Source organism: Frankliniella occidentalis, unplaced genomic scaffold (assembly GCF_000697945.3).
Source record: "Frankliniella occidentalis isolate FOCC.00 unplaced genomic scaffold, Focc_3.1 Scaffold22, whole genome shotgun sequence".
In the NCBI taxonomy this organism is placed as follows: domain Eukaryota; kingdom Metazoa; phylum Arthropoda; class Insecta; order Thysanoptera; family Thripidae; genus Frankliniella; species Frankliniella occidentalis.
The window spans coordinates 988,120-1,001,783 of record NW_026267152.1 but is presented as its reverse complement, the minus strand read 5'-3'; the positions used below and the strand labels follow the sequence as shown (position 1 = coordinate 1,001,783).

General features: G+C 37.3%; 3 protein-coding genes across 6 annotated transcripts; 2 read left to right on the top strand and 1 right to left on the bottom strand.

Annotated features, from left to right (window-relative positions):
- Positions 1-659: 659 nt before the first annotated feature.
- LOC113213501 (cytochrome c oxidase copper chaperone) lies at positions 660-1,455 on the top strand. 2 transcript variants are annotated; one of them, XM_026432592.2, is made up of 3 exons: positions 660-889; positions 983-1,085; positions 1,180-1,455. In XM_026432592.2, exons 1-2 carry the CDS (start codon positions 750-752, stop codon positions 1,065-1,067), a joined length of 225 nt encoding a protein of 74 aa, XP_026288377.1. In that variant the 5' UTR covers positions 660-749; the 3' UTR covers positions 1,068-1,085; positions 1,180-1,455. The 2 variants fall into 2 exon arrangements, with proteins under 2 accessions (XP_026288377.1, XP_026288378.1); XM_026432593.2 differs by having other exon boundaries at positions 983-1,455.
- Positions 1,456-1,525: 70 nt separating this feature from the next.
- Positions 1,526-4,354, bottom strand: LOC113213500 (mitochondrial outer membrane protein SLC25A46). The gene is made up of 8 exons (XM_026432589.2): positions 4,037-4,354; positions 3,588-3,691; positions 3,315-3,493; positions 3,147-3,203; positions 2,925-3,070; positions 2,704-2,840; positions 2,484-2,599; positions 1,526-2,387 (listed from the first exon to the last, which is right to left on the bottom strand). The coding sequence occupies exons 1-8, from the start codon at positions 4,218-4,220 to the stop codon at positions 1,943-1,945; spliced, it is 1,368 nt and encodes a 455-aa protein (XP_026288374.1). The 5' UTR covers positions 4,221-4,354; the 3' UTR covers positions 1,526-1,942.
- A 151-nt stretch (positions 4,355-4,505) lies between these two features.
- Positions 4,506-13,563, top strand: LOC113213491 (protein brunelleschi). 3 transcript variants are annotated; one of them, XM_026432578.2, is made up of 23 exons: positions 4,506-4,694; positions 5,123-5,260; positions 5,335-5,526; positions 5,607-5,857; positions 6,510-6,563; positions 7,225-7,459; positions 7,537-7,648; positions 7,768-7,903; positions 7,979-8,119; positions 8,207-8,405; positions 8,486-8,759; positions 8,834-8,976; positions 9,052-9,137; positions 9,220-9,346; positions 9,421-9,533; positions 9,626-9,726; positions 9,826-10,046; positions 10,115-10,332; positions 10,421-10,563; positions 10,669-10,825; positions 10,918-11,110; positions 11,198-11,421; positions 11,505-13,563. In XM_026432578.2, the coding sequence occupies exons 2-23, from the start codon at positions 5,140-5,142 to the stop codon at positions 11,697-11,699; spliced, it is 3,636 nt and encodes a 1,211-aa protein (XP_026288363.2). In that variant the 5' UTR covers positions 4,506-4,694; positions 5,123-5,139; the 3' UTR covers positions 11,700-13,563. The 3 variants fall into 3 exon arrangements, with proteins under 3 accessions (XP_026288363.2, XP_026288364.2, XP_052120833.1); XM_026432579.2 differs by lacking the exon at positions 6,510-6,563 and having other exon boundaries at positions 4,509-4,694; XM_052264873.1 differs by lacking the exons at positions 4,506-4,694; positions 5,123-5,260; positions 5,335-5,526; positions 5,607-5,857 and adding an exon at positions 5,992-6,089.
- The last annotated feature ends 101 nt before the right edge of the window (positions 13,564-13,664 follow it).

Genomic DNA, 13,664 nt, shown 5'->3' with positions numbered 1-13,664 from the left:
CAGGTAGGCCCGGAGCGGCCCAGTGTCCCCACCGTATCTCTCTACACCGTGACCCAAATGCTCTACACACGGTACTTTAAGAAATGTCGCCTACGCAGGTGCGCACCGAGAATTTGGCGTTTATCACGGAGTGCAATTAATTGTGTAACTCATTAGCAGGGTGTGTTCCGGTGCGTTATAAGGGTTTACCTGCCGATGTAGAGTGTCCAACCGTCCTTCCGACCTGCGTGGGGCCATGAGACTAGTCTCATGGTGGGGCTCCTCTCTCCTAGACAATGCGCACGCCCAGGCTCGGCTCAGAGAGGTGGCCACTCTAACTTTCGGGTATCGTCCCTTCGACCACGGTGTTTGTGAGCCTAACAAAGACGGCCGGAAAGCAAAGCCTAGCCGCTCTGCCAGAATATAGGGAATGGACCCTACATGATTGTTCTTCGTAGGGGCTGTAGGGGGGGGGGGTACAATTATCACGGAGTGCAATTAATGGCTTCGGAATAGTTCAGAATCACCACAAAAATACTGTTACTTTCTGAGGCCGTTCCATTTGTTCTACGGCGTAAAATTATCATCACAGTCTAGAAACGAAAGTTGGAGCTGGAGCCAGGAGTAAGCATTCAAATTCAACCGCGAATTGAGAGCGATGTCTCGAATTCGTCATTCGACTTCGAGTCAAACAAAGCGAAGCGGCTGGTCTGGCAGACGACGTCATTTCATCCATTGCATCACATTGAATCCGTTCTTTCTGCAACAAAATGCTCGAAAGATTGGGATTATCGTCGATCATGGGGTCACCGTCAGCACAGACTGAGCCGGAAAAAGCCGCCCCTGCAGAAAAGCCAAAATGTAAAGCATGTTGTGCTTGTCCAGAAACGAAAAAGTTACGAGATGAGTGGTAAGTGTAGGTTATGGTTCTCTGTCTGTCTTTCATTCAATTTTACTTCAAAGTTTAACGAATGCCATGTCTTTTTCTCTCACCTCTATTTAGTGTCATTGAAAAGGGAGAATCTGAGTGTGGGGATCTCATAGAGGCCCACAAGCAATGCATGAGGAGTTTGGGCTTTAAAATCTAGTTGTAGATTAAACATCTAGTAAGTTACTTTTGTTTGATAATGTGATTCGTATTTTCCATTCGACTCTTTTTGGTTAAAACTGCAAAGCAATGTAATCTCTTTACTATTGCAGATAAACCAGTAGAATTCTAAGTATTTAAGTTTAAACTAAATCTGCGACAAGCCTGCACCTCTGATATGTACTTATCCATGTACTTCAAGTTAGTTACCTTGTTTAGGTTTGGTTTTGTCTATTGTTCATTTATTTAATATCTGGACCGCCTTTCAAGTGTGCTTTTTCAGTTAAAAATTGTGAAGCAAAATTAGTTGTTAAATTTTCATTACTATTCTCAGGTTGAATTAGCTCTACTGTATTGAATTGAGCAAATACACCATATTTTTCACTTGATTTAATGTTGTTATAACACCTTGCTTTAAGACCTGTTGTACATAACACAGACAAATGCTGGACAAAAACATACAACTAACAGAAAAATTTATTTATACAAACCACTTTATCATAAAATACACTGGTATGGAAAAGATGATCTTGAAGATCAACACCCTGGCATCTGGCAATGCCAAATTTCCCAATTTGTTACACAAACAGCACAACTCTTAGAGTGACATGACATGTGTCTCAATATATTGTACATTGATATAATACCAAAATAAATATGAAACCCTCTACTGTAACATTATACACTCCAGAGCCTTGTGGCAATTACAAAACATACAATGGATGCTGCTTTTTGATTTCCACATTTCCAAATTAAGTATCCATGAAGGACTAGATAAGTTCACTACATTAGCTCACACTGCATCTTATGTTACCATCAAATAAAATGTCGATCTTGAAAGCTTTGCTTCTTTGATTGAGAATCGGCTTAAAAAAACTAATGTGTCCAGAAGAATTGGGGGTGAGCAGCATCTCCAGACGGAGTACTGGCATGTGATAGATCTGTTGGTGGATACCTGGGATACTGCTGACGAGGGTAAGAGGGTATTTGCTGCTGTGCATAAGGGTATGACTGTGGCCTAAATGATTCTGTAATAATTTCTTCTTGAGGAGTTGGAGGCTTTGGGCTTCCATTACCGCCACTGCCACTCAAGAGGCGCCCAAGTTCTGTTAGCATTACTTTTGCAAGTTTTATAACTGCAACATGAGCAGCAAATTGCAAAACTAAGGCCCCAAAGCCTTTATACAGTCCGGGGACCCCTTCCTGTTGAATAGTTGTTCGATAGCAATCCCTGATACCAGAATAGCTTGTGAGAATAGGAGTCACAGCATAGCCAGAATCCAAATTGTCAATGATTGTTCTTGTGCCTTGTAGGTGTAACCTTTACAGAAGGATAAAATTAGTTACTTAAATGAGGAAGATCGGTACTGATGCAATAAAGGACGTGAGCTCATCACTGTCTGCAAGAAAAACAAACCTGTGCAAGATAGTTTCAAGTGGGAAAAGCAATACATCTGCTGTAACAAGTCCCACAAGTGAAGATGTGATTTCAATGTCTTCTGATGTTTGAGCCATTTCTCTGGGGAAAGCTCCCTGCAAACATTCATCTCAGTTACAAGAGGAAACAAAATATTGGAAAGTTTAATCTCAAAATAAAGTGCTAAAATGCACTTGCTAAAATAATTGGCAACACTTACCTGTCTTTCTTTTATGGCTCGTCTCTGTTGGTGAAGTACACGGCTAGTAACACCCCTTGTGAACAGACACACAAGATATTTCAAAAGTCCGTACATAACTGTAGGTGTCACAAGTGCCCACACAGGCAACATTCGTCCTAGAAACAAAAAACAAAATGTTATCAATTTGATCAAAAACTGAAATTGTGTAACTAGTACTTGGCTATTTTAAGAGCTCTTACCTTTCTGAGGAGAGCCCCAGCTCACCAGCCTAACCACACCTTCCTTGAAAACATCAAAAATGCCAGGCTTTTCGCTAGCTATGTCACTTTGAACCGTTTCAACTAGACTTGCAGAGTAGAAAGGAGTGACAATTGCCAGACTTATGCTACAGTTAGGAAAAGAATCATCAGTTTTCCCCAAGAAAGGACATACTTTAAAATAATAATTAATCACCAATTTACCATTTCAACAGAATATGTTGTCCAAATGCTTTCAAAGAGCTTTCAGAATTTACCTCCCTGTAACAGAGTCAACCAAACAGTTAAAGATACCTGGATAAAATAGTTCATTAGTCAAAGTAGTAAATGAAAATTTTATAAGGACAACCGTAACATAATTCAAATTCATACTTTGGCCAGGGAGTGAATTTAGAAATAAGGTCTTCCACAGCAAGTGTCATGCCTCGAACTAGAAGAATTGAGCCTAATCCCTTGCATAGAGTAGTGATTCCCTGTCGTTGATGCAAGTGAATAATGATAGGGACTAAAGTAATTGGAACCAAATGGTATCGGCTGGATGCATTGTGAACCTAAAATCATAAAAAAATTATGTCTCTTCTCAGCTTACCAGGTCTGGCAGTCAGCTCCATGATTTCATGTTTCAAGTAAAGTCAAGCATATTACCTGACATTGTCTTCTAAGTACTACAAAAGGATGACTGAGGAGATTTTCAGTAATTAGCGTAGCAAGACCCACACCTACACCAACATATCGTCGAACAGCTGCTTCTAAAAATAAAAAAAGTGAATTAAAATATTTTAAAATTAATCTCATAGACATTAAAAAAAATGGTTACATAATCAGAACTCAATAGTTATATAGACGCAAACCAAGGAAAACGTTACTGGACCACATATGCACGACTCAGGTTTTAAATAACAGAGGATGTTCTATAAAATCACGCTTCAATCAGGGTAGAAACAAATTTCATCAGTCTACTATGACAAGCTAACCTTCAAAGCAGGGGTTTTAATGGTATAAAAGGATTCAGTTTGTAATAAAGATACGGGGATTTTGATGCAACATGTTGATCATTTTGAATCCAAAATATGAAGAGTCAGAATTCAACATACCTTCATCTTCCTCTGGGGAGCGTGGTGGAACTCGAGGTTTTATTTCTAACTCCCTGGGACGAATACTGCGACTTGGTGTAGTAAGTCCTTCAGGAAATGCAGGCTCCCAGCCGGAGTCTGCATCATCACGCAAATCTTTAAACTTATTGTTTTTATAATTCTGATAATCGTCAATACCTGCCATATTTCGTCAAATTAGCGTCGAAAATGGCATATATGAAAAGTCGTTTTTCTGTCTTCAGGTCTTCAGCTAAATCAAATATAAACACACAACTTCTTCCTGCAAGGCCGAGTGTCTTCTGCTTCTTTTTGTCTGTCGATAGCTAGCTTGAAATTATTTACAGTGGTCTCGTATCAACCTAAAACAATGAAATACGATGAATATGCTGACAATTTTGACAAAAATAAAGACAAAAAGTGGGGGAACTATTTTTTTTCTATTTTAGGGAAGTCAAAAGAAAAAAAGGACGATAAATGTATAGAGAGGCAACACTGCCGTACACTATTGCTGTTATTTTTTTTTTGTTGGTAATGCAAGCTTCAAGTTAAAGGACACTGTAAAAGAAAACAATAACCTCAGAGTAAAGATCACAAAAATATAGTTTGCGTTTAGATGTCGGATACCGCTGTTATTTCTTCTTCTGTTGTTTGCATAATGGTAAGATACAGACTATGAATTGATAATAGTTGTATCACACATACAAGATTACTCGAAAAAAATTAAATTGTGCCACCTCAAACAAGTGTCATAAGGGAAAGGGGTGTCAACTTCGTCAATTGATAACCCTATGTCTAATTCTTACTTGTCGAGTATTTCTGTACTTTTTCTTGTATGAAGTGTTCTTGTCTCAATTTTTACCGCTTATTAATCATGGGAGTCTTTTCAGTCCATGTGCTTTCAGGGACTGTGCTATATTGGTGGGTAATGAGGTTAACGTTTGTTTACTCTTTTTATTTTGTACAAAGTGCTATCATTGAGTTATGACACTGACAGTTTGTATTGAGAGCACACACCATTGAAGTTTTCTCTGTTTTCTTGAACTTCCTTCAACTTTAATTGATTTCCGTGTACTTCCTTCTGCTTAGATATTACATCCGCACCAATGAGATCATCAGTGAGTTATATATTGTCCAGCCCAGCACCAGACACAAGAATGTCTCATCCAGATTATGACCAGATTGCCCAAGATCACGCCTCCATTCTTATTCTTGTTCATCATCAAGGTCTGTCCAAACTGAGAATGATTTCTAAGTTATTTCCTGGCTTACTATATCTATAAACCTTATCTGTTTTGCAGAAGGTTTATTGAAACCAAAGTCATTCACTAAAGTATGGGACAAAATCCGAAGAGTAAACCATACAAAGGTGACAGATTCAGCTGGAGTCACCCGCCAAGTTTACATTCGTTATGTCAAGGACTATCCTGTTGAAAGCAACGATTGGGGGGAATTTCAAACACACCGCCGATTACTTGGCCTTATTTCAGTTGGTAAGGAATCTTTTAAATATGAAACATCTGAAGCACAATTCATGCTTATTTTTCACTTTATATCTTGCAATAAATTTCAGGTCAGTACGAGTCTCAAACTGACCTAAATGAAATCTGTAGATTTCATGAGTCACTTAAAGTCAGGTACACAACAACACTCTATGATTCACGTTGCATTCTATTTGGAAAGGAAAATGAAGAATTGCAAACTCCTTCAAACTTCAAATCATTGCCTCTCTGGTATTCAGATGTTGAGTCTTGTTCAGATTTGGAATCTCAAGTTTCTGAACTCTTGAACTCACTGTTTTGGGTGCTAGAATCAAAACGACAGGTAAGAATTCATTGTCTTCGTAAATTTGCCTATACTTCTGGGAAATATAACTTCAGTAATAGATCTATTGTCAAGAGACTTCCACATCCTTTCTTATGCACAATTTGACCTTTACACTTAAGATTATATCATGATCCTTTCTTATATCATGACAATACTGCAGCTGCTGACAGATGCAACATTGCAGCAGGAGATTGCAAGACAACTCAATGGATCTCAATTTTTTACACAGGTTGTCAAAGAGTGCTGCATGAAGTGTGCTACATCCTAATCTTCAATCATGTAATTTTCCAATCCATCCTACAATCACTCTCTGGGTTGTCCGGATCATGACTATTTACCCCTCACCTGCACCCCTTGTTTTTGAGCTTTTGTTCTGAACAAAAAAAAATATAATATAATCATGGCTTTAAATTTAAATGAAAAGGTTATTCAATGCAAGATGTGTACATAAAAATCTTGAAAAAGTTGCCCTAACTTTCTGTGCATGTTACTTACAATGTGCTTTTCTCTGGAAAAGGTTTATTTTCTCTTAAAGTGTTTGCATTTAAAAGAGTAATTTGACTCTGCATACCCAGGAAAGCAGGGACAGGTGTTCATATTCTTCTCTATGATATCTTAATTTACCAAAATATTTACCCTCTACTTTCAGCTTTTCTCTGGTGTTTCACCCCTCTTCTCCAGGATGCATCGTTCTCATTCACAGGTCTTGAATATGAATATGGTTTAGGTTTTAGCATGTTCGTTCAGAGCTAGGACCCCTTTGTGTCTTGTTCTAGTAAAAACATCGTGTTTGCTTACCTTTCAAAATTAATTAATGCAAATGACTTCAATCAATTTGTTCTTGAGTAACTTGTGTGCTTTGCAAATGGCATATGGGTTGATAAAATTTGGCTGTTTTAATGCTTTATGAAATCTTCATGCAAAAGTGCAATTGATTCATAACATTAGAGTGATGAAATAAATGTCATGTAATTTGCAAATGTGCCTTTTACAGCAAAGTCCACTTGCCTGCAGCTCAAGTTTATTTGCCTTGTGTTATACCCAGCTTACTGCGATCAAGTCATTGAATTGGTGTGATAATTACATGTGTGTGCAAGCAAAAAGTTCTAATGCAAATAAAACTTACTTATAATTAAAATTTGAGCTTATGCACTAGAGGGTTTGAGGACAATCTGTAGATATAGTTTGATTCAGATGAAAATGGATTCTAGCTTGTTGCATTCCTTTTTCCCTCATATACTGCTGCAGTTTCATATTAACAATTGTCTGAGATGAATGGCTGTGCTCTTCTTTTCTCCTCTTGGATTTAAATGTTCCTCTACCCTTCTTTCATTGTTATTTACATGTTTTTATTTTTTATTTAGGAGAGAAGTCGTGAAAAGCTAGATCGTGTCCCTCTACTCTTGGCTCCATTTGAGAGAAAAGACATAGTTGGTTTGGATTTGGAGTCAAGAACCAACAAAAAGAAATGTATGGGTCGCATGATTAAACATCTTGGCGACCTCAGTCTCCAGGCTGGAGTTCCCCATGAAGCTTTACAACATTATATTTCAGCTCTTGACACATTACGTTCTGTTAATGATTGGCTATGGCTTGGGGGTAAATATCTGTTAATCTATAAAAGTTACTTGTTTGGGAAAAGAATGGCATCATCTCAAATTTTACCATCTCCATAGGTGCTGCCGAGGGGCTGTGTTCAGCATCAGTTATAGTTCTTTACCCAGGACGATGGCGGACATTTCCTATCCAGCGCAATGCTTCCTTGCCACCAAGTCCTGGAAAACGCAGGTGTGTTGAAAATAGACAATTTTATTATTACGATTATCATGTAATAATCAAACTGGTTTCACTAATTTATCTGTTCTTGCTTTTTTACTCAAATATTTTAAACTTTACATCCCAACCAGGCCTGGTTTGATTGGACCGAGTTCACTTCCACTAGGGTCACTAACCCCAGTTCCTATTGTTGAGGATGCACCTAAAGCTCTTTCTCCTGAAGGCATCCTGAGGAGATATCAAGAAGCCATTCAAAACTATGCAAAAGTAAATATCTTTTGAGACATGATATCTGGGGGTATCTTGAATGTTCTCTTTTTGATTTCAATTTTATTTGTTTAGTATCAAAGTGCTGGAATGATTGAAACAGAAGCTTGTTTCAAAGCAGCTCAAATTGCAATACAACAAGGTTGTCCATTACAAGCTGCATCATTTCTGAAAAATGTTGTACTTATCAATTTAACACTCACTGAACAAGAAAAGGTATTTATCAAGAAAATACATTATAACATGTAACCAGCCAATTATGCTATGTTTAGATATATCATGCCAAAATGTTTTTCTTTCTAGATCCAGAGATTTCTCAGTCTTTCTGAGCTCTATACTCAAATGGGATTTCATCGAAAAGCTTCTCTATGTAGAAGGCTAGCTGCTACTAGGCATGTGTCAGATCAAAACAGACAGCCTGACTGGACTCAGTGCTACAATCTGATGCTTCAAGCATTAGATGGACATAGGCTGTCACTTGATCCAACAGAACGCGCGACTGGTAAAATTTAAGATAGCTTAGATTCTAATGAATGATGGAACAGTGTCCATAAAGTAAATTGGAAATGAACTCTTTTCTAGGTGGCATTGCTGAGGGCTGGCCTGCATTGCAAATTCATCTCCTACAACAATTGGTTGTTGCTGCTAGAAGAATGGGTCATTCAGCTCTTGCAACACGTCATATGACTTTTCTACTTCAAACTATGTGGCATCACTTGAACCCAAAAGAGCAGCGAGAACTGACAAAACAGCTTCAAAAGCTTGCTTCAGAATGTGAGGGGGCACCAGTCCCCCTAGTCTTAGACTCCCGTGCTGTTATTCCTCCTGCAAATTTAACAAATATTCCATTGGCAAAGTATGTTTCATTTAATTTGCTTCAAACATTTTTTAGGAGGTCATTAAGTATGAATTTCTGTTCCTTGTCTACAGGAATTTTCGACTCCAGGATTTGCCTTTGCATCTTAGGCCTCAAAAAATACAAAAGCTGAAAGAGGACATGGGACCGTTTTTGTACACTCCTATTTCTTTTGGTTCCCTGGATCGCAAAAGCACCAAATCTCTGAGCAGGATGGGTAAGTTGAAACACTTTAGGGTATGTCTAATGCATGAAGCATACAATTGTTAATGTCATTTTGTTTTAATTTCAGACTATGTTTGGGTCGAAGGTGACATGTGTGAAGTGCTGTTGGATCTTTATAATCCATTACCATTTGAACTAAAAGTTTCCAACATGGTAAATTTCATTTTTGTTAAGACTATAATGTTAAAGTAGTCAGATGCCTCCTCCCTATTGATCACTTCTTTGTTCTTTTTAGAGATTGTTAGCAAGTGAAGTTGTCTTTGAAAGCATTCCATCATCAATTGTTCTTCCCCCTGACTCTGGTCCAAATACTGTTGTTTTGGCTGGTGTTCCTAAAGAAGTAGGAGAGCTTGAAATCCAAGGTAATACCACTTACCAGTAAGTCTTGTTATATACAAATAAAATAGTGCTCTTAACAAAATATTCTTTTGCTAAGGTTATTCAACTCATACTCTTGGTGTGAAATCTAACTGTCAGCTTCGTCATATGCGTCACATGCCTCAACCATCATTTACTGTGGAAGTTGTCCCTGCCCTGCCTCATATGGAGGTGAGATTTGTTTGCAGCCTTCAAAAATTTTATCCAAGATTCTGTGTCCATATTGTTAGTATTCCTCACCTTTTGCCATGTTTCTCAATCAGATGTCAACTAATGATCAAAAAAATAATAATCTACAACTACCACCAGTGGATGCATCAGTTTCTATTACCACCATTTCTAAATCTCTCTATGCCGGTGAAAGGTATTTAGTAATCTTTCAGTTGATTCAATCATTCATCTTTTAGCTCTTCCTATATTTTTAAAAGAACATTTATGTATCTGTATGTTTTTCCTATCGCAGCACTGAATGTCAAGTCACAATATTAAACTCTGGATCCCAACCCATTGAACTGCTGGAAATATCAGCTCAATGTGTGTTGGATCCAAGTCAGTTAAAACAGGTTTTGCAGTGGAGTGCAGATAATATTCAAGCACAACTTCCATTACATCCAGGAGCATCAGCCAGCTTTACTCTTTATCTGCACGGACATGCAGAGTATATTGCTCCCCCACGCAGTGATGGTACTTTTGATACCTGAAACTTAGCTCATTCTCTCTGGAATGTTGTTAATTTGTTTTATGTATTTCAGTGAATGATGGTGGTAGCCAGCCAAGTAGCCTTCTCTCAGGGCCCAGCTCACTTCCATCCCGCCTTAGCTCCTTAGCATCAACACCTCAGCCATCTCGTCATGCTCATCACAATGAGTTGTCATCAGGCTCATTTCGCTCCCAAATAAGTAGTCGCTCTGGTAGTAGCATTGGATCATCAAGGCTCAACCCCAAGATTTATGACCCATCTGCACCAAAAGTAGGTCTTGTCTAATACTGATGCTCAAAAACACAAGGCAGGATTGTATTCAAATTTTGACTTTTAAAAACTCATTTATTCTGCATAGGTCATAGATTGCCAGTTGAAGCTAAGGTACTCAGGAGGGCCTGGTTTGGAAGCTGGCTATTGCCGTGTTAAATCAATTTCTCTCAGCCTAGAAATTTTGCCATCTATTCTTATTACAAGCTGGGACGTTCTACCAGCTGAAACGTGTGTATTTTATATGAACGCTTCTTGTTCTTTATTTAAATTGTTGTTTTAAAATTAAATTTATCTTAATTTGATCTTAATTTTTGTCTCCTTATATATATGTAGGAGCTCTCAATTTTATCTGGTACTGGACGTTACCAACAAAACATTGGGAGAATTAGAACTCTTTTACGCTGATGGGAAAGTTATGCTCCTAGAGGGAAATGAAGAATGCCGTATTGCTGTACCTGTGGAACGCTGCCCTCTTTCCAAGCTATCAAAGGTGATAAAAATAAGTCATGCCCTTAAGAAATTATTTTTGTGAAATACTGTCAAATAGAGTAATAGTGTTGAATTATTTTAACAAATTAACAGTTGTACCAAAACATTGAACTAACTGATGTTGAGAAAGCAGAATTGGATTCAGTGTGCAGTGATCATGTAGCCTCTCTTGTTGACCTCAAGTGGGTTTTACCTGTGAGTAACAGGAGTGGGAAAGCCTCCTTGCGTGGATTGCCTCTTACTTCTGATATGCTAGATATTGTCAGAATGTCACCATTGCAATGGGGTACGTATACTTACCTACAGAAGATTATTGTTTACATTTGATGTAAACTGCCTTTTTAATTAGAAACTTTTTGTTTCTGTATTACAGAGGTACTTCTAAATAAGGAAATAGCCAAGCCTTTATCAGAGTTGACATGTGTGGCAGGTCAATGTTTACAACTTGGTGTAACAGTTCAGAACTATTTGGATTGGCCACTTCACAATGTTGCCCTTTCTTTGAAGTTCTTCCAAGAGTATCAGAGTGGTATAAGGAACTACAGACTAGATTCACAACTAGCTGTCGCTGGTGCTCCAAATGTGTTAATTACTCAGGTGATTATATTATTCATTACTACCTCAATCAGATTAGATTATTGTCTCCCTACGTCCTCTAATTATTTCTGTTTGTATTACAGTTGGACGATCAAAGCAGTGTATACCACGAATGCAATGTTGTTTTCTTCATGCCAGGTTTGTATAAAATAGACATCCAGTGTTCTTCTGTAGGTAACTGTTCAGGTGCTCATCCTCCAGGAGACGCCACTGAGTCTACACCTGCTCACACATGGAAACTTATTCCGCCTATTGAATTAACTGTGACTGATCCTTGAAAATCCATACATACAATGTCTGGATTAAATCAGTATTAGCACCAATTGAATTGTAAATTATGTCTTGTAGAGTTTGTTTCTCTAGCAAGGTCTAATATGTGCCATCCTATTATATTTTCATGATGTTGTAGGTGACAATTTATGAAAAAATGTTATAGTGCTCAATCTGGAACCACTTGATCAGTGCAGATACCTAAGTACACAAAGCAGTCTTTGAACTGTATGGTTATTTCATGAGGTAGTTACAATATTCAAAAGGAAAGTATTTTTTCCACTTGTCCATTTATTTATATGGCTTGTTCTAATTTAAGTGGTATTATTATGAACATTCTGTGCCAACTGCTTTGCTATTGTCAATGCTCGAGTTTTCAGTGATATTAAATTTTGGGAATATTCAATCGAGTCAGTTTACATATACCTACCAATGGCAATATGTTTTGTCTAATATGTCACTAGAGCAACTATGATAGTTGTGCCTAAATTTCAAATTGACTTTTTGCTGAATACTAGTATTATTACTGCTCATTTATAAAAGAAAAACCCTCCACCCATATTATTTTTTATGTAGATCATAACACCAACTATTGTACTATATAATAGTTTATCAAATTTTCATTATATTCATTTTCTTTCTTGTTTTTTTAGTCATACTGACATAGGATACATATTGGACTGACTTTCATATAGAAACACTCTCTCACTGTTCTGTTATGAAGTGTACCTTTGATCTATTTGTCTTTCTATAGTTGAACTGCATTGATGCACTGAGCAATGTAGATAAGGGAGTTTTGTATGTGACCATATTCATATTTCTAGTGTAAGAAACATTCCATTTGGCCACTTTATTTGGCTCTGTTGATTTTTGAATGAGACAAGAAGGTACTGCTCTATATTGCTGGTTATAAGCATGAGAATACTGTGGTGAGCAAAATTACTTTGTGTTTCCTATGTTTTGTTGTATTTTTCACATTTCACAAGTACTGTCCCTGTCGATTGCGTAGCCTACATAATTCACCTTCATCTTGTTATTTTTGCATTGTTATATACTGTACTACAGTAGTAAGTGTGATTTCTTTGTCTTTCCAACACTGTTACTCTTACTCTAAATACGTTCCATCTTTTAGATTTCTTTTTTAGTACAAGTCAATGTGCCTTTGTCATAATTCATTTTGAATGTTCTAGTCCTGTCTGTAAAATTTGATCTTTGTTGTCAATTTTGTTTTCTGTTGTTTACCCTTAAGATGTTTTTGTTTTCTTTCTTTGCAACATTCAAATCTCTTGATGAGTATACAAGTTCTTTGATCCATGTTGTAATAAATATTCAGTTCTTTCTTGTTTAATGGAAAGCTCTCTATTTTGACGATTGAATGTAATACCTGAATGGTAGCATAATATTACTGTATTACCCTCTTCCAAAATGTATATGTTTTTCTCCTCTTGGGAATCATAAAGACAACTACTCCGTGATAATGATATGCTGAAAATTGTTAACTGCTCAATAGCCTCTATGGTCATATGGGTGTAATGTCTCTGAATGTTGAAATAATAGATAATAATATTAATAAAGACTTGTGTCATTTTAGTCTCTATGTTGTGCTGTCAATGTGTTGTGCTCACACTTAGCTTTATGGTTTGTTGTACTGTAACATTTTAATGTGTTTTAAATGCCATTGGTTTAGTGAAATTTTAGTTGTAAGATAAGACTGAATGCTCCGAGGCATTGTTGAAAAAAAAGCAAACCGAGCATTTTGTTAGCTATTGTGCAAAATTGTCACACTGTTATTGACTGTTCTGAAATTTATTTATGGTATCGAGGTTTATATGCAGACTATTTAGCCGAAATAAAAGTTTATTTTTCTGTTGACATTCATGCGTTGCTTTATATGTCCAGCCCTCAATTCTGTGAACTCACAGGATGCCTGCCCGTTTCTCACTCGGACAACAGGCCAGAGCCGGCACGCCGAC